The sequence below is a fragment of the Oncorhynchus masou genome, chromosome 2 (assembly GCF_036934945.1).
Source record: "Oncorhynchus masou masou isolate Uvic2021 chromosome 2, UVic_Omas_1.1, whole genome shotgun sequence".
NCBI classification, from domain to species: Eukaryota; Metazoa; Chordata; class Actinopteri; order Salmoniformes; family Salmonidae; genus Oncorhynchus; species Oncorhynchus masou.
Genome location: NC_088213.1, coordinates 5,461,969 through 5,486,224, shown reverse-complemented (window position 1 = coordinate 5,486,224; position 24,256 = coordinate 5,461,969). Strand labels below are relative to the sequence as shown.

General features: G+C 43.4%; 1 protein-coding gene across 5 annotated transcripts in view; it reads right to left on the bottom strand.

Moving 5' to 3' along the window:
* Positions 1-23,959, bottom strand: part of LOC135554543 (troponin T, fast skeletal muscle isoforms-like) — a 34,940-nt gene extending 10,981 nt beyond the window's left edge. The window contains exons 1-8 of one of the 5 annotated variants that reach the window (XM_064986904.1): positions 23,821-23,959; positions 17,254-17,292; positions 15,399-15,412; positions 8,840-8,956; positions 4,697-4,714; positions 3,556-3,574; positions 3,138-3,177; positions 1,172-1,288 (exon numbers count right to left, since the gene is read on the bottom strand). In XM_064986904.1, coding sequence (XP_064842976.1) covers positions 1,172-1,288; positions 3,138-3,177; positions 3,556-3,574; positions 4,697-4,714; positions 8,840-8,956; positions 15,399-15,412; positions 17,254-17,292; positions 23,821-23,888 — 432 coding nt within the window. In that variant the 5' untranslated portion in view covers positions 23,889-23,959. Of the gene's footprint in view, positions 1-1,171; positions 1,289-3,137; positions 3,178-3,555; positions 3,575-4,242; positions 4,328-4,696; positions 4,715-8,839; positions 8,957-15,398; positions 15,413-17,253; positions 17,293-23,820 lie in introns of those variants that run through there. The other 4 variants (XM_064986912.1, XM_064986921.1, XM_064986928.1 and 1 more) reach the window with 4 other exon arrangements.
* Between the last annotated feature and the right edge of the window lie 297 nt (positions 23,960-24,256).

The following is a 24,256-nucleotide window of genomic DNA, read 5'->3' as shown; positions in this document are numbered from 1 at the left end:
CCACAGACACAGTTGTTTACCGGTCTGACACCAGAACACATGGTTTACTGTAGCCTTGTTACCTGGGCTAAGAGATAGGTTGTTTACCGGTCTGACACCAGAACACATGGTTTACTGTAGCCTTGTTACCTGGGCTAAGAGATAGGTTGTTTACCGGTCTGACACCAGAACACATGGTTTACTGTAGCCTTGTTATCTGGGCTAAGAGATAGGTTGTTTACTCGTCTGACACCAGAACACATGGTTTACTGTAGCCTTGTTACTTGGGCTAAGAGATAGGTTGTTTACAGGTCTGACACCAGAACACATGGTTTACTGTAGCCTTGTTACTTGGGCTAAGAGATAGGTTGTTTACCGGTCTGACACCAGAACACATGGTTTACTGTAGCCTTGTTACTTGGGCTAAGAGATAGGTTGTTTACCGGTCTGACACCAGAACACATGGTTTACTGTAGCCTTATTACCTGGGCTAAGAGATATGTTGTTTACTGGTCTGACACCAGAACACATGGTTTACTGTAGCCTTGTTACTTAGGCTAAGAGATAGGTTGTTTACCGGTCTGACACCAGAACACATGGTTTACTGTAGCCTTGTTACCTGGGCTAAGAGATAGGTTGTTTACCGGTCTGACACCAGAACACATGGTTTAATGTAGCCTTGTTACTTGGGCTAAGAGATATGTTGTTTACCGGTCTGACACCAGAACACATGGTTTACTGTAGCCTTGTTATTTGGGCTAAGAGATAGGTTGTTTACCGGTCTGACACCAGAACACATGGTTTACTGTAGCCTTGTTATTTGGGCTAAAGGATTGGAATTAAGTTCTAGAAGTTCTTCAAGACAGAAGCCCAAAATTCTCAAAAGGTCAACATAGATCTATGTATCAGTTTGGGCTCCATTCCGCAAGTCAAGCATAGTTTCTAATCCTGAATTTATACCTGGTTCTACCAGGGTTAAGGTCAATTCCATTTAAATTCCAGTCAATTCAGAACGTTAACCAAATTACAACTCCAATTCCAAATGTTCCCAATTGAAAAGAGTAGAAGAAGAATTGTAGTTGTAATTGCAAAGTACTTCCTGAATGGTCCGCAATTGAAATGGATTTGACTCCCAGACCCTGGTATGTACACCTGTGTTTACAGCTGTAAAGGTGAGGTAATAACAGCTCACAATTCTGGACTTGAGGGCGATAAGCTCCTCCTCCTCCTTCTTCCTGTTCTCAAAATGGACGTCGATCAGCCCCTGCAGCTCCATCAGGTCTTTGTTCTGACGCTTCTTATGGAGGTCCTGTTAAAACAACAAAGTTAGAGAGAGATTACAGTTAGAGAGAGATTACAGTTAGAGAGAGATTACAGCTGGAGAGAGATTACAGTTAGAGAGAGATTACAGTTAGAGAGAGATTAGAGCTAGAGAGAGATTACAGCTAGAGAGAGATTACAGGTAGAGAGAGATTACAGTTAGAGAGAGATTACAGTTAGAGAGAGATTACAGCTAGAGAGAGATTACAGTTAGAGAGAGATTACAGTTAGAGAGAGATCACAGCTAGAGAGAGATTACAGTTAGAAAGAGATTACAGTTAGAGAGAGATTACAGTTAGAGAGAGATTAGTTAGAGAGAGATTACAGTTAGAGAGAGATTACAGTTAGAGAGATATTACAGTTAGAGAGAGATTACAGTTAGAGAGAGATTACAGTTAGAGAGAGATTACAGTTAGAGAGAGATTACAGTTAGAGAGATTACAGTTAGAAAGAGATTACAGTTAGAGAGAGATTACAGCTAGAGAGAGATTACAGTTAGAGAGAGATTACAGTTAGAGAGAGATTACAGCTAGAGAGAGATTACAGTTAGAAAGAGATTACAGTTAGAGAGAGATTATAGGTAGAAAGAGATTACAGCTAGAGAGAGATTACAGTTAGAGAGAGATTACAGTTATAGAGAGATTACTGTTAGAGAGAAATTACAGTTAGAGAGAGATTACAGTTAGAAAGAGATTACAGTTATAGAGAAATTACAGCTAGAGAGAGATTACAGTTAGAGAGAGATTACAGTTAGAGAGAGATTACAGCTGGAGAGAGATTACAGCTAGAGAGAGATTACAGTTAGAGAGAGATTACAGCTAGAGAGAGATTACAGTTAGAAAGAGATTACAGCTAGAGAGAGATTACAGTTAGAGAGAGATTACAGTTAGAGAGAGATTACAGCTAGAGAGAGATTACAGTTAGAGAGAGATTACAGTTAGAGAGAGATTACAGCTAGAAAGAGATTACAGCTAGAGAGAGATTACAGTTAGAGAGAGATTACAGTTATAGAGAGATTACAGTTAGAGAGAGATTACAGTTAGAGAGATTACAGTTAGAAAGAGATTACAGTTAGAGAGAGATTACAGCTAGAGAGAGATTACAGTTAGAGAGAGATTACAGCTAGAGAGAGATTACAGTTAGAAAGAGATTACAGTTAGAGAGAGATTACAGTTAGAGAGAGATTACAGTTATAGAGAGATTACAGTTAGAGAGAAATTACAGTTAGAGAGAGATTACAGTTAGAAAGAGATTACAGTTATAGAGAAATTACAGCTAGAGAGAGATTACAGTTAGAGAGAGATTACAGTTAGAGAGAGATTACAGCTATAGAGAGATTACAGATAGAAAGAGATTACAGTTATAGAGAAATTACAGCTAGAGAGAGATTACAGTTAGAGAGAGATTACAGTTAGAGAGAGATTACAGCTATAGAGAGATTACAGATAGAGAGATTACAGTTAGAGAGAGATTACAGTTAGAGAGAGATTACAGCTAGAGAGAGATTACAGTTAGAGAGAGATTACAGTTAGAGAGAGATTACAGCTAGAGAGAGATTACAGTTAGAGAGAGATTACATTTAGAGAGAGATTACAGTTAGAGAGAGATTACAGTTAGAGAGAGATTACAGTTAGAAAGAGATTACAGCTAGAGAGAGATTACAGTTAGAGAGAGATTACAGCTAGAGAGAGATTACAGTTAGAGAGAGATTACAGTTAGAGAGAGATGACCTCAAGTGTTGTATCACTGTACCAGACCTAAACTGTTGCTTTCTTTTGGCTAAGAATGTTTTAGTTCAGGAAACAGGATTAAAGAGAAACGATTTATAATGTACTTACGTCAAAGTCCACCTTCTCGCCATCAGGGACCTTAGGGACTCTATGGAATGTCAAAAGATGCCACGTAAGTTTTATCTAATGCTTTTAGGACAACGCAGCAAAATTCACCTGGTTCCGGAGCTGCCACTGTTGGCTCTGTCCTTATAAAACATTTAGCATACAAGCTACAAGGTTACAAGCATGTGGAAGCCAGGGTTCTGGACTTCCGGTTAGAATGCAGTTTCAATTCAGTCAATTCACCAAGTAAACTGAAATTCTAGCGAATTCCAATTCGTTCAATTCCTCCTTCACTTGTTTTTGTAATTGTAATTTCGGTTTCCTTCCTGAATGGATCAACTTGATACCAACCCTGATGAACACACATACACAGCTTGAACTGGTTGGTTTGACATGAATGTTGGATAGAAGTTCTACTCACTTGAACTTGGGCTTCTCCTCTGTTCGGTAGGAACATCGTAAAAGTGGGGGAAGAATATATTACAGCGTTAGAGATGTCACATACCAGTGACAAAGATCTCAAGCAACAGACCCAAAATGGAGGTTCAGTTAATCAAGGGGACATATCCGTGTGGACGCACTTCGTGTCACATCTCTGGGCCGGAGTTTCAGGCTGCTTTTATTAACTTATAAAAATAATAACTCATTAATATTATAATAGGAAAAGTAAACCGTTTGCAGGTTTTACTTTCAATTTCACGATGTTAATGTGGTATGTGTTAGTGAAAAAAAGCTGTTTAACATGTATAATAACAGATATGTACAGTGTAGGTGCTTGTAAAGGATGAGTAGGACAAGAGTAAAACTTTACTATTCACTATGTAGGATCTCTATGCTATTTAGGACTTCCATTCTCTTTTCTTCTTCTTCATTAGAACTACTTCATTGTCAGAATTAGACTCTTTCTACAATCCAAGACTGACTTCTGTACTTGGATGATACAAGTTAATTCTATTCCAAAAGTCAAGTTGGTGATAGAAATATTTATTAAAATCAGAAACATCGTTGACATTGCGATTAGATTTTGGCTTGACTTTCACACTCAAACAGGTAGAAACCACAAGCAAAGCAACAGCAACACTCTAGCAGTCAGAGAAATACAAAGTACCATCTTGTTCTCCTTCCTCGACTGGTTTGGCAGAATGTCGTGCAGGAAGAGAAGCAGACAAAGCAGACATGAACATAGGAGTCACTGCAGCATTTCATATCCCGTCACCCTTTCTCACGCTGTCACAACAGGTCTGTTTGCTGTCATTTCTCATATAGGCCACTCAGGCCGTAGTTTCGCGTGACAGACTATTCACGTGAGATTTGGTTCTTGGTTCCCGAGATTACTCAGGCCTTAACTTTCATTAATTTGTTGAGAGTATAGGGGAAAGATATTTAGCAGGAGACTAAATTTGGGCAGTGTTTTGCTACTGGAGCACGTGGACTCATGGACAGGGTCTCTTTCTCCAGTCTTGCGATAGCGTAAACCGCCTGAACTGGGAGAGGAGACTGACACAGTGCAGTCTGTCCAATCAGAAGTACACATACAACTGTAAGAACTTGAGTACACATACCTTCCTCTTCATAGGCCTCTGCATGCAGCAAACATCCAAAGCAAGAGCAGAATAGATATCATGATTAGTGATATATACTGTACATAAGCTCAGGACAAGCTGTCGGTGCCTGCTAGGGTTGCAAAGTTCCGGAAAGTTCCAGAAATCTTCCAATGGGATTTCTGAAGAAGAAAACTGGAAATTCCCAGAAATTCCCAGAAGTTTACAACCCTGGTGCCTGCTAGCATATTCAGTACACATTCAGTTGACTAGGCATAGCTCTGCAGAACATTCACTCACCCAAATTGAGGTGTTTATGACCAGTGTAATACACTATACATTACAGTAAATGTGGCCAGAAGTGCACTTCAAGAAAACAGGTAAATATGAATATGAACTAATAACAATAAATAATTGATATACAGTATTATATTAAATAACACCCCAATGTGAGAGATAAACAAGTTGTTAACGGTCATTAACTTCCTGCATCGTTCCTGTAATCATTCCTTTATAGGTGAAATAAAATAAGCTTTTCAGACAAGATCTCAAAAGGGGCAAAGAAAGATCCTTTTATATGAGGAAACGTCATCCTTCATCCGTGCCGTTGCGGTAATGAAAACACAGGTATAATGAGGTTGAAGGAATGGGGGACCACCTTCCTCAACATCATCTCTGTAATGGTGAAATTAGGACGATTGAGGAAGAGTAACAGAGGTGGGCAGGGATGAAAAAAAGACCTTAATCCACATAAAGGTTATTTTGGAGCAGGATTTAAATGTAATAATCAGGTTATTTTGGAGCAGGATTCAAATATAATAATCAGGTTATTTTGGAGCAGGACAAATATAATAATCAGGTTATTTTGGAGCAGGACAAATATAATAATCAGGTTATTTTGGAACAGGATTTAAATCTAATAATCCGGTTATTTTGGAGCAGGATTTAAATGTAATAATCAGGTTATTTTGGAGCAGGTCTTAAATATAATAATCAGGTTATTTTGTAGCAGGATTTAAATGTAATAATCAGGTTATTTTGAAGCAGGATTAAAATATAATAATCCGGTTATTTTGGAGCAGGATTTAAATATAATAATCAGGTTATTTTGGAGCAGGATTAAAATGTAATAATCAGGTTATTTTGGAGCAGGATTCAAATATAATAATCAGGTTATTTTTGAGCAGGATTTAAATATAATAATCAGGTTATTTTGGAGCAGGATTCAAATGTAATAATCAGGTTATTTTGGAGCAGGATTTAAATATAATAATCAGGTTATTTTGGAGCAGGATTTAAATATAATAATCAGGTTATTTTGGAGCAGGATTTAAATATAATAATCAGGTTATTTTGGAGCAGGATTCAAATATAATAATCAGGTTATTTTGGAGCAGGATTTAAATATAATAATCAGGTTATTTTGGAGCAGGATTCAAATATAATAATCAGGTTATTTTTGAGCAGGATTTAAATATAATAATCAGGTTATTTTGGAGCAGGATTCAAATGTAATAATCAGGTTATTTTGGAGCAGGTCTTAAATATAATAATCAGGTTATTTTGTAGCAGGATTTAAATGTAATAATCAGGTTATTTTGAAGCAGGATTAAAATATAATAATCAGGTTATTTTGGAGCAGGTCTTAAATATAATAATCAGGTTATTTTGTAGCAGGATTTAAATGTAATAATCAGGTTATTTTGAAGCAGGATTTAAATATAATAATCCGGTTATTTTGGAGCAGGATTTAAATATAATAATCAGGTTATTTTGGAGCAGGATTCAAATATAATAATCAGGTTATTTTTGAGCAGGATTTAAATATAATAATCAGGTTATTTTGGAGCAGGATTCAAATGTAATAATCAGGTTATTTTGGAGCAGGATAAAAATATAATAATCAGGTTATTTTGGAGCAGGATAAAAATATAATAATCAGGTTATTTTGGAGCAGGATTAAAATATAATAATCAGGTTGTTTTGGAGCAGGATTCAAATATAATAATCCCGTTACAGTGGAGCAGGATTCAAATATAATAATCCCGTTACAGTGGAGCAGGATTCAAATATAATAATCAGTTACTTATGATGGAAGCTTCCTTTCTTCCATTGAGCATTTGCCATATTCAAAACATTTCTAGAAAGCAACCTCCAGGTTCTAATACATTCCCATCATATACAGGAAGTTTAGAGCACTACAAAATCAAGGGCTCATTATCTTTTCTCCAGTTGCATTCTGGGAGATCAGGTGATATATTAAGAATGGAAGATAGCAGTCATTGGTTTAGCTTTAGTTTCTAGCACCCTTACTAGTTTAGTAAATATTCCCAGGTAGGGCTATAGTATATATCTATCCACAAGCCCAATGCATCTGCAGCATCTAACACCACATTCATCATTAACCCCTAGCTCCTACCACTGTCTCGGCACATCTAACACCACATTCATCATTAACCCCTAGCTCCTACCACTGTCTAGGCCTATCTAACACCACATTCATCATTAACCCCTAGCTCCTACCACAGTCTAGGCACATATCAGATCTCATCCTCAAAACCTCTAGCTCCTACCACTGTCTAGGCACATCTAACACCACATTCATCATTAACCCCCAAGCTCCTACCACTGTCTAGGCACATCTAACACCACATTCCTCATTAACCCCTAGCTCCTACCACCATCGAGGCACATTTCAGATCTCATCATCATTAACCCCTAGCTCCTACCACCGTCTAGGCACATATCAGATCTCATCCTCATTAACCCCTAGCTGCTACCACTGTCTAGGCACGTTTCAGATCTCATCCTCATTAACCCCTAGCTGCTACCACCTGTCTAGGCACATCTCAGATCTCATCCTCATTAACCCCTAGCTCCTACCACCTGTCTAGGCACATCTCAGATCTCATCCTCATTAACCCCTAGCTGCTACCACTGTCTTGGCACGTTTCAGATCTCATCCTCATTAACCCCTAGCTGCTACCACTGTCTAGGCACATCTAACACCACATTCATCATTAACCCCTAGCTCCTACCACCTGTCTAGGCACATCTCAGATCTCATCCTCATTAACCCCTAGCTCCTACCACCTGTCTAGGCACATCTCAGATCTCATCCTCATTAACCCCTAGCTCCTACCACCTGTCTAGGCACATCTCAGATCTCATCCTCATTAACCCCTAGCTCCTACCACCGTCTAGGCACATCTCAGATCTCCAAGTGCAGAGGGGCTAGGGGCTAGGGCCTATGGGTGGATTTGGGATTGATCATGATCGGTGATATTAAAGAAGCAGTTTGAGAGGAAGCAGCTGAAGCCATTCAGTGAGGCAGAGGCGTGCTTGAGAAAGTACATGAACGTGTACTGTAGCTGTACCTAATACTCATACTAGACTATGGGTATATAGTACCAATATGCATACCGCGCTATGGATACACAGTACAAATACACATAGTATACTATGGATATACAGTACTGATACACATAGTATACTATGCATATACAGTACTAATATACAGTACATAGTAGACTATGGATATACAGTACTAATATACAGTACATATTATACTATGCATATACAGTACTAATATACAGTACATAGTAGACTATGGATATACAGTACTAATATACAGTACATAGTATACTATGCATATACAGTATTAATATACAGTACATAGTATACTATGCATATACAGTACTAATATACAGTACATAGTATACTATGCATATACAGTACTAATATACAGTACATAGTAAACTATGCATATACAGTACTAATATACAGTACATAGTATACTATGGATATACAGTACGTAGACCAGGGGTTTCAAACTCATTTTTCCCTGTGGGCCATGTTCAGTACCCCCCCCCCCCAGTACTCAAAAAACTCCCATGAATCAGCTCACAGGGCAACCAGTATGTTTGACACCCCTGATGTAGACGATAGAAGTATGCTTTCTTCATAGAGGGCAGTTATGAAGAGGAGGCACCTCCAGTAGCTCAACAGTTAACATTAGTGCCTCAGGGGTTTGAGGTGGAGACGGGGGGGACGGACACTGTCAGGAGGGACTATATACTATATTAGTAGGTCTCATCTATGTCTACCTGGGGGACAGGTGTGGTTGCACGAGGGAAGGATGAATGAATGAGCTACGCCACATACCTTCCTCCTCTACAACCTCAGGCTCAGGCTCGGGTTCTGCCTCCTCCTCTACCTCCTCTTCCTCTACCTCCTCCTCTGGGGCTGCCTCGGGGGCTACCTCTACTTCTACTACCTCTTCTTGGGACACGCAGCAGAGCACGCAGCATGCAGCGGGAAACCAGGGGGAGGAAGGGTTTCGGAGAGAGGTTAGATATTTGTTTATGAACGCGTATAAGGAGGAGAGAGAGAATCTGGTTAGGGTTGTAGGATGAAATTAGATTACTTCAGTTTAAGAAGGAGGGATGAGAGAAGAGAGGAGAGGATAGTAATGTCCTGCTGGGCTGTGTGCAGCGAGCAGTAATGCTGAGAAGAACAGAAAGAGAGGAATGAGAGAAGAGAGGAAAGAGGGATGGAAAAAGAGGGTAGATGGCATTAAGAAGATGAAGTGAAATGATACGTTATGAATGACGGTTTTCTGCATACCGGAGATAACTGAGTTTGAAAACGTGTCACATGACCAAAAAAATGTGGAATTCCTTATCGCCCAATCACATTTTTCATTCTTTTTTAAGTTTTCTAAAATCACTAAAAAGTCACTAAGTTAGAACAGTCACCCTTAAGAAGTGTTTGACAAGCCGTTTGATAAATCAAACGTGATTAAGCGCAGATAAAACAAATGTAATGATGATAAATGATAAGCAAGCAGGGATTTTGTGAGATTATTATTTAGTTTTTTACAAACGCTTGATCAACAATGACAGACTTTATTATCTAGGGAATTCAGTTGATCACCGGACAAACAAAGCAATAAGTATTTCAATTCCACCTGACAAACTGGTACACATGGTTAGCAGATATTAATGCGAGTGTAGCAAAATGCTTGTGCTTCTAGTTCCGACAGTGCAGTAATATCTAACAAGTCATCTAACAATTTCACAACAACAACCTAATGTACACAAATCTAACGGGGTGAATGACATATATACATATAAATACATATACATGGAAGAGTGATGGCTGTGATGCAATAGATGGTATAAAATACAGTATGTGCATATGAGATGAGTGATGTTGTGTGAATCTGACTTCATCCAAAGCTTTCCAGTGCAGTTAAGATGTTTATGAGCTCCACATTACACATATTTAAAGGGAAGCAAAAGTGGTTGTTAATTAGTCATAAAATATCCCAGTCACACAAATAATCTATTAAAAAGACTCGCAAAGCAGGCGTTGTCAAACACATTTCAGATTAAGGGTAAGAGTCGACAAATTAGTAAGAGTGGAAACGCCATGGAAACCGAATTGTCTGTTGTTGTTGTTGTTTTTTACCTTCCTCGTCTTCAGTTTCCGCAAAAGAAATATGGTGAAACAAAAAACACATGTCATTTCTCAGGTCATAAATTGGTCCAATCCTTGCCCTGAGACATGGCTCTATAGGAGACATTTCTCAGATCATAAATTGGTCCAATCCTTGCCCTGAGACATGGCTCTATAGGAGACATTTCTCAGATCATAAATTGGTCCAATCCTTGCCCTGAGACATGGCTCTATAGGAGACATTTCTCAGATCATAAATTGGTCCAATCCTTGCCCTGAGACATGGCTCTATAGGAGTCTATAGCCTTGTCCCAGGTCAAGTCAGAATCATGCTGATCATACATACTATACAATAACCTCCATGACTGCATAAATTACACTCTATTTGTGAGTTTGACAAAAAACATTTATTCAAACCCATGCGTATATAATTTGCATTCTCTAAATAATAACACATCTTCACTTGAAGGCTCATCTAGGGTTGTATCCAGTCTAGGAGGACAGTATACCATCATCTAGGGCTGTGTCCAGTCTAGGAGGACAGTATACCATCATCTAGGGATGTGTCCTGTCTAGGAGGACAGTATGCCATCATCTAGGGCTGTGTCCAGTCTAGGAGGACAGGACAGTATACCATCATCTAGGGCTGTGTCCAGTCTAGGAGGACAGTATACCATCATCTAGGGCTGTGTCCAGTCTAGGAGGACAGTATACCATCATCTAGGGCTGTGTCCAGTCTAGGAGGACAGTATACCATCATCTAGGGCTGTGTCCAGTCTAGGAGGACAGTATACCATCATCTAGGGTTGTATCCAGTCTAGGAGGACAGTATCCCATCATCTAGGGCTGTGTCCAGTCTAGGAGGACAGGACAGTATACTATCATCTAGGGATGTATCCAGTCTAGGAGGACAGTATACCATCATCTAGGGCTGTGTCCAGTCTAGGAGGACAGTATACCATCATCTAGGGCTGGGTCCAGTCTAGGAGGACAGTATGCCATCATCTAGGGCTGTGTCCAGTCTAGGAGGACAGTATACCATCATCTAGGGCTGGGTCCAGTCTAGGAGGACAGTATACCATCATCTAGGGCTGTGTCCAGTCTAGGAGGACAGTATACCATCATCTAGGGCTGTGTCCAGTCTAGGAGGACAGTATCCCATCATCTGGGGCTGTGTCCAGTCTAGGAGGACAGTATCCCATCATCTAGGGATGTGTCCAGTCTAGGAGGACAGGACAGTATACCATCATCTAGGGCTGTGTCCAGTCTAGGAGGACAGTATACCATCATCTAGGGCTGTGTCCAGTCTAGGAGGACAGTATACCATCATCTAGGGATGTGTCCAGTCTAGGAGGACAGGACAGTATACCATCATCTAGGGCTGTGTCCAGTCTAGGAGGACAGTATACCATCATCTAGGGCTGTGTCCAGTCTAGGAGGACAGGACAGTATACCATCATCTAGGGCTGGGTCCAGTCTAGGAGGACAGTATGCCATCATCTAGGGCTGTGTCCAGTCTAGGAGGACAGGACAGTATACCATCATCTAGGGCTGTGTCCAGTCTAGGAGGACAGGACAGTATACCATCATCTAGGGCTGTGTCCAGTCTAGGAGGACAGGACAGTATACCATCATCTAGGGCTGTGTCCAGTCTAGGAGGACAGTATACCATCATCTAGGGCTGGGTCCAGTCTAGGAGGACAGGACAGTATTCCATCATCTAGGGCTGTGTCCAGTCTAGGAGGACAGTATACCATCATCTAGGGCTGTGTCCTGTCTAGGAGGACAGTATACCATCATCTAGGGCTGTGTCCAGTCTAGGAGGACAGTATACCATCATCTAGGGCTGTGTCCAGTCTAGGAGGACAGGACAGTATACCATCATCTAGGGCTGGGTCCAGTCTAGGAGGACAGGACAGTATACCATCATCTAGGGCTGGGTCCAGTCTAGGAGGACAGTATGCCATCATCTAGGGCTGTGTCCAGTCTAGGAGGACAGTATACCATCATCTAGGGCTGTGTCCAGTCTAGGAGGACAGTATACCATCATCTAGGGCTGTGTCCAGTCTAGGAGGACAGGACAGTATACCATCATCTAGGGCTGTGTCCAGTCTAGGAGGACAGTATACCATCATCTAGGGCTGTGTCCAGTCTAGGAGGACAGTATACCATCATCTAGGGCTGTGTCCAGTCTAGGAGGACAGTATGCCATCATCTAGGGCCGTGTCCAGTCTAGGAGGACAGGACAGTATACCATCATCTAGGGCTGTGTCCAGTCTAGGAGGACAGTATACCATCATCTAGGGCTGTGTCCAGTCTAGGAGGACAGTATGCCATCATCTAGGGCTGTGTCCAGTCTAGGAGGACAGGACAGTATGCCATCATCTAGGGCTGTGTCCAGTCTAGGAGGACAGTATACCATCATCTAGGGCCGTGTCCAGTCTAGGAGGACAGTATACCATCATCTAGGGCTGTGTCCAGTCTAGGAGGACAGGACAGTATGCCATCATCTAGGGCTGTGTCCAGTCTAGGAGGACAGGACAGTATACCATCATCTAGGGCTGTGTCCAGTCTAGGAGGACAGTATACCATCATCTAGGGCTGGGTCCAGTCTAGGAGGACAGTATACCATCATCTAGGGCTGTGTCCTGTCTAGGAGGACAGTATACCATCATCTAGGGCTGTGTCCAGTCTAGGAGGACAGTATACCATCATCTAGGGCTGTGTCCAGTCTAGGAGGACAGGACAGTATACCATCATCTAGGGCTGGGTCCAGTCTAGGAGGACAGTATGCCATCATCTAGGGCTGTGTCCAGTCTAGGAGGACAGTATACCATCATCTAGGGCTGGGTCCAGTCTAGGAGGACAGTATACCATCATCTAGGGCTGTGTCCAGTCTAGGAGGACAGGACAGTATACCATCATCTAGGGCTGTGTCCAGTCTAGGAGGACAGTATACCATCATCTAGGGCTGTGTCCAGTCTAGGAGGACAGTATGCCATCATCTAGGGATGTGTCCAGTCTAGGAGGACAGTATGCCATCATCTAGGGCTGTGTCCAGTCTAGGAGGACAGTATGCCATCATCTAGGGCTGTGTCCAGTCTAGGAGGACAGTATACCATCATCTAGGGCTGTGTCCAGTCTAGGAGGACACTATACCATCATCTAGGGCTGTGTCCAGTCTAGGAGGACAGTATGCCATCATCTAGGGACGTGTCCAGTCTAGGAGGACAGTATGCCATCATCTAGGGCTGTGTCCAGTCTAGGAGGACAGTATACCATCATCTAGGGCTGTGTCCAGTCTAGGAGGACAGGACAGTATACCATCATCTAGGGCTGTGTCCAGTCTAGGAGGACAGTATACCATCATCTAGGGCTGTGTCCAGTCTAGGAGGACAGTATGCCATCATCTAGGGCCGTGTCCAGTCTAGGAGGACAGGACAGTATACCATCATCTAGGGCTGTGTCCAGTCTAGGAGGACAGTATACCATCATCTAGGGCTGTGTCCAGTCTAGGAGGACAGTATGCCATCATCTAGGGCTGTGTCCAGTCTAGGAGGACAGGACAGTATGCCATCATCTAGGGCTGTGTCCAGTCTAGGAGGACAGTATACCATCATCTAGGGCCGTGTCCAGTCTAGGAGGACAGTATACCATCATCTAGGGCTGTGTCCAGTCTAGGAGGACAGGACAGTATGCCATCATCTAGGGCTGTGTCCAGTCTAGGAGGACAGGACAGTATACCATCATCTAGGGCTGTGTCCAGTCTAGGAGGACAGTATACCATCATCTAGGGCTGGGTCCAGTCTAGGAGGACAGTATACCATCATCTAGGGCTGTGTCCTGTCTAGGAGGACAGTATACCATCATCTAGGGCTGTGTCCAGTCTAGGAGGACAGTATACCATCATCTAGGGCTGTGTCCAGTCTAGGAGGACAGGACAGTATACCATCATCTAGGGCTGGGTCCAGTCTAGGAGGACAGTATGCCATCATCTAGGGCTGTGTCCAGTCTAGGAGGACAGTATACCATCATCTAGGGCTGGGTCCAGTCTAGGAGGACAGTATACCATCATCTAGGGCTGTGTCCAGTCTAGGAGGACAGGACAGTATACCATCATCTAGGGCTGTGTCCAGTCTAGGAGGACAGTATACCATCATCTAGGGCTGTGTCCAGTCTAGGAGGACAGTATGCCATCATCTAGGGATGTGTCCAGTCTAGGAGGACAGTATGCCATCATCTAGGGCTGTGTCCAGTCTAGGAGGACAGTATGCCATCATCTAGGGCTGTGTCCAGTCTAGGAGGACAGTATACCATCATCTAGGGCTGTGTCCAGTCTAGGAGGACACTATACCATCATCTAGGGCTGTGTCCAGTCTAGGAGGACAGTATGCCATCATCTAGGGACGTGTCCAGTCTAGGAGGACAGTATGCCATCATCTAGGGCTGTGTCCAGTCTAGGAGGACAGTATACCATCATCTAGGGCTGTGTCCAGTCTAGGAGGACAGGACAGTATACCATCATCTAGGGCTGTGTCCAGTCTAGGAGGACAGTATACCATCATCTAGGGCTGTGTCCAGTCTAGGAGGACAGTATACCATCATCTAGGGCTGTGTCCAGTCTAGGAGGACAGTATACCATCATCTAGGGCTGTGTCCAGTCTAGGAGGACAGTATGCCATCATCTAGGGCTGAGTCCAGTCTAGGAGGACAGTATGCAGCATATGATTTTGACATACTAGGGCTTAATGTCTAAAGGACAAAATACAATTGTCTTACCAGTCTAAGATGAAAGTATAATCATCTAGGGCTGGGTCCTGTCTAGGACCCCATTGCCATCATATAGGGCTGTGTCCAAATCTAATGATATTGTCAGTATTAACATTATCTGTCACTGAGTCCAGTCTAGGACAGACAGTATACAGATCATCAAGGGCTGTTCCAGAAAGTTAGAAGAAACATTTAATTATTATCATCTACTGCTGTCCAGTCTAAAAGAGTTCAGGCAGTATTAACCATCATTCTGGGCTGATTATCCAGTAAACACAGAGTTGAGGACAGTAGAATGGACATCATCTGGGCTGTTCCAGTCTAGAGACAGTATGCCCAGTTAGGGGTGACACAGCTCTGAGAATAGAGGATGCTGTTGTAACAGAAGGCTTCAACTCCACCTTGTTTAATTACACGTGGAGATTCATATCACTGATCCAGTTAAAGTAAGAGTCAGATTCCATCAAAGTAATGTTGTTATTTTTCCACTTACCCTCGATCTGATCACTGAAAAATAACAACAGTATACAGTTAACATCAATATGCTCAATTAACTTAGTGTTTTAAGTCCAACTGCTCTCTACAGTATACATTTAACATCAATAGGCTTATGTAACTTAGTGTTTTAAGTCCAACTGCTCATCTAGGGCTGTATACAGTTAACATCAGGCTCAGGGCTTAACTTAGTGTTTTAAGTCATAACTGTGTCCAGTCTAGGAGGACAGTATACCATCATCTAGGGCTGTTTAACTTAGTCCAACTGCTCTCTAGGAGTATACAGTTAACATCAATAGGGCTCATTTAACTTAGTGTTATAAGTCCAACTGCTCTCTACAGTATACAGTTAACATCAATAGGCTCATTTAACTAGGGTTGAAGTCCAACTGCTCTCTACAGTATACAGTTAACATCAATAGGCTCATTTAAAGTATAACATCAATCTCAGGTTTTAAGTGAGGACAACTGCTCTCTACAGTATACAGTTAACATCAATAGGCTCATTTAACTTAGTGTTATAAGTCCAACTGCTCTTACAGTATACAGTTAACATCAATAGGCTCATTTAACTTAGTGTTTAAGTCCAACTGCTCTCTACAGTATACAGTTTTGATCATTAACATTTAACTTAGTGTTTTAAGTCCAAATCTGCTCTCTACAGTAATACAGTTAACATCAATAGGCTCATTTAAAAGTTAGTGTTATTAAGTCCAACTGCTCTCTACAGTAATAGAAATCAGGCTGAATTCCTACAACAGTAACTAAAACTTTGATGTCAACACAGAGTTGAACAGACGGTTGAAATGGACACCATCTGTCTATCCAGTTTCCTCCAACTGCAATGATTTACTAACAAGATACTCAGTGGTCAGGTTGTAAATGTCTCAGTCCCACTGATAGCACCAAAACGTAACACATTTAGTTAGTTGTCAATTATTTGGTAGCTCATGAGCCTAACAAGGAAATTAAATCCTCAATCATAAAATAAATGTAATTATTTTCAAACGAAAGGAATGAAATGAATGATGAAATGGGAATACAGTTACACTTCCTCAGTGTCAGACATGGTGACAGTGTTTTAAGTCCAACTGGGAGAAAAGCAGTATAAGTTAACTTTAGTTAAATGGAGTATTTTAACTGTAGGATGTTTTAAGTCCAACTTTCATCTGAAGGAGAATACCTGTTAACATCAATAGGGGGATTTAAAACAAGGTTATAAGTCCAACTGGGTCTCTACAGGGGGATACCTGTTAATATCAATAGGCTCATTTAACTGGTGTTTTAAGTCCAACTGGGGGATACCTGGGTAATACAGTTAACATCAATAGGCTCATTTAACTTAGTGTTATAAGTCCAACTGCTCCTACAGTATACAGTTAACATCAATAGGCTCATTTAACTTAGTGTTTTAAGTCCAACTGGGAAACAGTATACAGTTAACATCAAGGGAGGCTCATTTAACTTAGTGTTTTAAGTCCAACTGGGGGATACCTGGGTAATACAAGTTAACATCAATAGGCTCATTTAACTTAGTGTTAAAGTCCAACTACCTCTAATACAAGGGAAATCGGGGATTCCTAATACAAGGGAAAAACTTTGATGTCACCACCAATAAACCTCATGTCTATCCAGTTTCACTCCAACTGCAATGATTTACTAACAAGATACTCAGTGGTCAGGTTGTAAATGTCTCAGTCCCACTGATAGCACCAAAACGTAACACATTTAGTTAGTTGTCAATTATTTGGTAGCTCATGAGCCTAACAAGGAAATTAAATCCTCAATCATAAAATAAATGTAATTAATTCAAACGAAAGGAATGAAATGAATGATGAAATGGGAATACTTACACTTCCTCAGTGTCAGACATGGTGACAGTGGATTCACACCTGGGAGAAAAGCAGGAAAGTTTCTTTAGTTAAATGGAGTATTTTATTGTAGGATGTTTTCCCCCCTTTCATCTGAAGGAGAATACCTGGGTAATACAAGGGAAAGGGGGGATACCTGAGTAATACAAGGGAAAGGGGGGATACCTGGGCAATACAAGGGAAAGGGGGGATACCTGGGTAATACAAGGGAAAGGGGGGATACCTGGGTAATACAAGGGAAAGGGGGATACCTGGGTAATACAAGGGAAAGGGGGGGGTAATACAAGGGAAAGGGGGGATACCTGGGTAATACAAGGGAAAGGGGGATACCTGGGTAATACAAGGGAAAGGGGGATACCTGGGTAATACAAGGGGGGGGATACCTGGGTAATACAAGGGAAAGGGGGGATACCTGGGTAATACAAGGGAAAGGGGGGGATACCTGGGTAATACAAGGGAAAGGGGGGATACCTGGGTAATACAAGGGAAAGGGGGGATACCTGGGTAATACAAGGGAAAGGGGGATACCTGGGTAATACAAGGGAAAGGGGGGATACCTGGGTAATACAAGGGAAAGGGGGGATACCTGGGTAATACAAGGGAAAGGGGGGGATACCTGGGTAATACAAGGGAAAGGGGGATACCTGGGTAATACAAGGGAAAGGGGGATACCTGGGTAATACAAGGGAAAGGGGGATACCTGGGTAATACAAGGGAAAGGGGGGGTATACCTGGGTAATACAAGGGAAAGGGGGATACCTGGGTAATACAAGGGAAAGGGGGATACCTGGGTAATACAAGGGAAAGGGGGATACCTGGGTAATAAAAGGGAAAGGGGGGGATACCTGGGTAATACAAGGGAAAGGGGGATACCTGGGTAATACAAGGGAAAGGGGGATACCTGGGTAATACAAGGGAAAGGGGGGATACCTGGGTAATACAAGGGAAAGGGGGGATACCTGGGTAATAAAAGGGAAAGGGGGATACCTGGGTAATACAAGGGAAAGGGGGGGGATACCTGGGTAATACAAGGAAAGGGGGGGGATACCTGGGTAATACAAGGGAAAGGGGGGGGATACCTGGGTAATACAAGGGAAAGGGGGGGGATACCTGGGTAATACAAGGGAAAGGGGGATACCTGGGTAATACAAGGGAAAGGGGGGATACCTGGGTAATACAAGGGAAAGGGGGATACCTGGGTAATACAAGGGAAAGGGGGGATACCTGGGTAATACAAGGGAAAGGGGGAAAGGGGGGGATACCTGGGTAATACAAGGGAAAGGGGGGGATACCTGGATACCTGGGCAATACAAGGAAAGGGGGATACCTGGGTAATACAAGGGAAAGGGGGGATACCTGGGTAATACAAGGGGGGGGATACCTGGGTAATACAAGGGAAAGGGGGGATACCTGGGTAATACAAGGGAAAGGGGGATACCTGGGTAATACAAGGGAAAGGGGGATACCTGGGTAATACAAGGGAAAGGGGGATACCTGGGTAATACAAGGGAAAGGGGGATACCTGGGTAATACAAGGAAAGGGGGGATACCTGGGCAATACAAGGGAAAGGGGGGATACCTGGGTAATACAAGGGAAAGGGGGATACCTGGGTAATACAAGGGAAAGGGGGATACTGGGTAATACAAAGGGAAAGGGGGGGGGATACCTGGGCAATACATACCCTGGGTAATACAAGGAAAGGGGGGATACCTGGGCAATACAAGGGAAAGGGGGATACCTGGGTAATACAAGGGAAAGGGGGGATACCTGGGTAATACAAGGAAAGGGGGGGGGAAAGGGGGATACCTGGGTAATACAAGGAAAGGGGGATACCTGGGTAATACAAGGGAAAGGGGGATACTGGGGCAATACAAGGGAAAGGGGGGATACCTGGGAAAGGGGGGATACCTGGGTAATAAAGGGGGGAAGGAAAGGGGGATACCTGGGCAATACAAGGAAAGGGGGGGATACCTGGGTAATAAAAGGAAAGGGGGATACCTGGGTAATACAAGGAAAGGGGGATAAATACAAGGAAAGGGGGAAACTGGGTAATACAACGAAAGGGGGATACCTGGGTAATACAAGGAAAGGGGGATACCTGGGTAATACAAGGAAAGGGGGATACCTAGTCAGTTGTAAAGGGGGATACCTGGTCAGTTGGAAAGGGGGATACCTGGTCAGTTGTCTTCCTCATTTAACCCAACCCCTCTGAATCAGAGAGGGGTGGGGAAGGGGGATACCTAGTCAGTTGTCCAACTGAATGCATTCAATTGAAATGTGTCTTCCTCATTTAACTCCTCTGAATCAGAGAGGGGCGGGGAAGGGGGGATACCTAGTCAGTTGTCCAACTGAATGTATTCAACTGAAATGTGTCTTCCTCATTTAACCCCTCTGAATCAGAGAGGGGTGGGGAAGGGGGGGGGGTACCTAGTCAGTTGTCTTCCTCATTTAACCCAACCCCTCTGAATCAGAGAGGGGCGGGGAAGGGGGGGCTGCCTTAACCGACACACTGCTGAGGTAAGTTGTATCCTCTTCATTCACATCCTTCCAACAACTTTTGACATCATTTGTAGGTTAAAACTTCCCTAAGGTGCACTGAAAGGACAACTTAGTGTCGTGTCGTACACACAACTAGCTAACACTTCTCCTCATCCTCATTCATGTCTTTGAAGCCCTCGGCTGTACAGGACGTGGAAGAACTCTCATTTCTAATCCTTCGGATATATATAAAGTGTCCTAAGAGGGTTCTTTCACACCTAGTGGTCCAAGACAGCTGCAGATGTCCTTCAGGCTTAGTCCTTTAGGATCTTATTACCCAGACTCAGCTGAGACCTTCTCTGTCCACATAGCTCCCAAATCCTCCCTCTCCTCTTCTCCATATCTGGGCATCGTGGTCATTCATCACAACAAAGACGAAATAAGTGATGATGGTAAAGGAAAAGTCTGAGGATCCTTCCTGATTGGTTGGGTTCCACAAGACCATTTGGTTGACCCTTTGTGGTTAGTTTGGTTAACTTGTGATATTAAAGACTGGCCGACGATGACGACGAGCCTCCACCAGACTAACACTAAAACTATATAAAAACATTTGGTTGAAAATCTATCCTATTTTTTATGTGTGTGTGTGTGTGTATGTGTGTGTGTGTGTGTGTGTGTGCCCATTTGCAGATTTCCTTGGGTTTGCTCCCCACGGACCTCCCGGTCGAGCCCGGCTGCGACAGAGCCTGGGCCCGAACCCAGAGTCTCTGGTGGCTCAGCCTTACACCACTACGCCACCCTGGAGGCCCCAAGGGATGTAACCTTTGACCCATAACCCTCAGTCCAGAACACTCAGAGCAGCTGTATCTCCATAGCTGTTTGAACCTGATAGAAAACACTGTACTGCTCTATAGCAATGGTAACCTGTCTAAATGGACTATAGCACTCACATCTAGAAGGCTTTTTGCATGGCTCACGTCAACATCATCATCATCATCCCAGACACCCTTGGATCCACTCCAATTCGCATACCTCCCCCCCAAACAGATCCACAGACGACTCGATCTCTATTGCCCTCCACACTGCCTTCTTCCATCTGAACAAGAGGAACACATATGTGAGAATGCTGTTCATTGACTGCAGATTAACGTTCAACACTGTCGTGTCCTCCAAGCTCATCACACTAAAACAAGGACCCACTTCTTGACACCCCCCCCACTAAGCGTTATGGTCCCCACACACCAACACAGTCATTAAGAGGACACGACAACGCCTCTTCCCCCCTCAGGAGGCTGAAATGATTTGTCATGGACCCTCAGGTCCTCAAAAGGTTCCACAGCTGCACCATTGAGAGCATGCTGACTAGCTGCATCACCGCCTGGTGCAGCAACTGCTTGGCATCCGACCGTAAGGCGCTACAGACAGAGGTACGTTCGGCCCAGTACATCGCTGGGGTCGAGCACCCTGCCATCCAGGACCTCTATACCAGACGTCAGAGAATGGCCCGTCAGAGAATGGCCCTATACCAGAGAATGGCCCTATACCAGAGAATGGCCCGTCAGAGAATGGCCCTATACCAGAGAATGGCCCTATACCAGAGAATGGCCCGTCAGAGAGTGGCCCTATACCAGAGAATGGCCCTATACCAGAGAATGGCCCATCAGAGAATGGCCCTATACCAGAGAATGGCCCGTCAGAGAATGGCCCTATACCAGAGAATGGCCCTATACCAGAGAATGGCCCGTCAGAGAATGGCCCTATACCAGAGAATGACCCGTCAGAGAATGGCCCTATACCAGAGAATGACCCTATACCAGAGAATGGCCCTATACCAGAGAATGGCCCGTCAGAGAATGGCCCTATACCAGAGAATGGCCCGTCAGAGAATGGCCCTATACCAGAGAATGGCCCATCAGAGAATGGCCCTATACCAGAGAATGGCCCATCAGAGAATGGCCCTATACCAGAGAATGGCCCTATAGCAGAGAATGGCCCGTCAGAGAATGGCCCTATACCAGAAAATGGCCCGTCAGAGAATGGCCCTATACCAGAGAATGGCCCGTCAGAGAATGGCCCTATACCAGAGAATGGCCCTATACCAGAGAATGGCCCGTCAGAGAATGGCCCTATACCAGAGAATGGCCCTATACCAGAGAATGGCCCTATACCAGAGAATGGCCCGTCAGAGAATGGCCCTAAAAATTGTCAAAGACTCCGGCCACCCAGGTCATAGACTGTTCTCTCTGCCATAAGACTGCTACCTAGTTAGTTAAATAGTTAACCAAATAGCTACCTGGACTGTCTGCATTGACCCTTTTTGCACTAACTATTTTGACTAATCAAATACGCCACTGTTATTGTTTATTATCTATCCTGTTGCCTAGTTACTTTACCCCTACCTATACAGTATGCACACATCTACCTCCATTACCTCTTACCCCTGCACATTGACTTGGTACTGTTACCCAGTGTATATAGCCAAGTTATCGTTACTCAGTTAGTATTTATTCTTTGTGTTATTATTTTTATATTTTTCTCTCTCTGTGTTGTTGGGAAGGGCCCGTCAGTAAGCATTTCACTGTTAGTCTACACCTGTTTATAAACCAAGTGACAAAAACATTTTCGATTTGATTGAGCATCCAGGGATTGTCCACCAAAGTTTTCAATGACAAAAACACATAAAAACACCTTGAAAACAAGTATTGTATTGACCTCTGTATCTGTATCTAGAAAGCATTGACTCAATCTATTTTCTCTTTCGGTCAATTTAAACCATTTAAAGTTGTCTAATGAAAATTGTTGTCTTAAAAATGATATGCTACCAAACTCCAAACAGAAGAAACTGAACTATTTCAGTGTTTCAGACTGTTTACAGTGCTGCATGTAAACTTAGAGAGTAAACTTAGAGATGTTTCAAATGTTTTGCAATTGTGAGACGTGTCCCACAATCCAACATCTGGGCTCAGATGCCCCCAGCAGTCTGGCTGGAGCAGCTTAGATTACAACCAGCAGTTAGTACCAGTTCCATACGTTAGTAGGATATAGATTCTCCTATGGTAAATGTACTGTGACAGTTGGAGAGACCACTTCCTCTTCCTAGACTCCAGTTCTATACGTTAGTAGCCTATAGATTCTCCTATGGTAAATGTACTGTGACAGTAGGAGAGACCACTTCCTCTTCCTAGACCCCAGTTCTATACGTTAGTAGGCTACAGTGGGAGAGACCACTTCCTCTTCCTAGACTCCAGTTCTATACGTTAGTAGGCTACAGTGGGAGAGACCACCTCCTCTTCCTAGACCCCAGTTCTATACGTTAGTAGGCTACAGTGGGAGAGACCACTTCCTCTTCCTAGACTCCAGTTCTATACGTTAGTAGGCTACAGTAGGAGAGACCACTTCCTCTTCCTAGACCCCAGTTCTATACGTTAGTACAGTGGGAGAGACCACTAGTAGGAGAGACCACTTCCTCTTCCTAGACCCCAGTTCCCAGTTCAGTATACCCCAGTTAGTAGGCTACAGTGGGAGAGACCACTTCCTCTTCCTAGACTCCAGTTCTAGACTCCAGTTCTATACGTTAGTAGGCTACAGTGGGAGAGACCACTTCCTCTTCCTAGACTCCAGTTCTATACGTTAGTAGGCTACAGTGGGAGAGACCACTTCCTCTTCCTAGACTCCAGTTCTATACGTTAGTAGGCTACAGTGGGAGAGACCACTTCCTCTTCCTAGACTCCAGTTCTATACGTTAGTAGGCTACAGTGGGAGAGACCACTTCCTCTTCCTAGACTCCAGTTCTATACGTTAGTAGGCTACAGTGGGAGAGACCACTTCCTCTTCCTAGACTCCAGTTCTATACGTTAGTAGGCTACAGTGGGAGAGACCACTTCTTCTTCCTGGACTCGTAAATCACTGTCTCTTTATCCACCTCTGTCTGTCTCTCTGTATCAGTGGCACGTACCTGCCCAGGAACACGAACAAACCCTCTATAATAAACACAGGAATCATTCACTCTTAAACGGTTAAATGTTGTGTTTCTCCTTCCCTTGGTCTTTCTGTCTATCTTTCTTTCTTACCTCAGAGAAGTTGAAAGAAGTGACACTCCTTGGCGATGGATGGTGAGACTGGCTGTAACTCTTCTCATCAAATACGTCCTTGTGTTATAGTGATATTTGATCTTGTCAAGCTGCTCATTGGCTGGGGTCTGACAGTGTGAGGTAGGGAAGTCGGGGGGGGCCTGCGGCATCTTAACACCCTCAATAAGGAGATGGACGAAGGTGGGGAGTTGAGGGGGGGGTAAGGAGGGATAAGAGAAGGAGTGGGGTTCTGGTTGTGGAAAGAAGCAGCTGAGATGCTATATTTACATCTATATTTGTCGTGAGCAGCAGCAGAACTGATAGTGTGAGTAATGGGGATCCCAGTGGGCATAACCTGCTGGAGTTTGGAGGGTTATACATCAGTGGCTTGGAACGCGGACAATGTCCCCCTGTGTGTTCTACCAGCAGGAATACG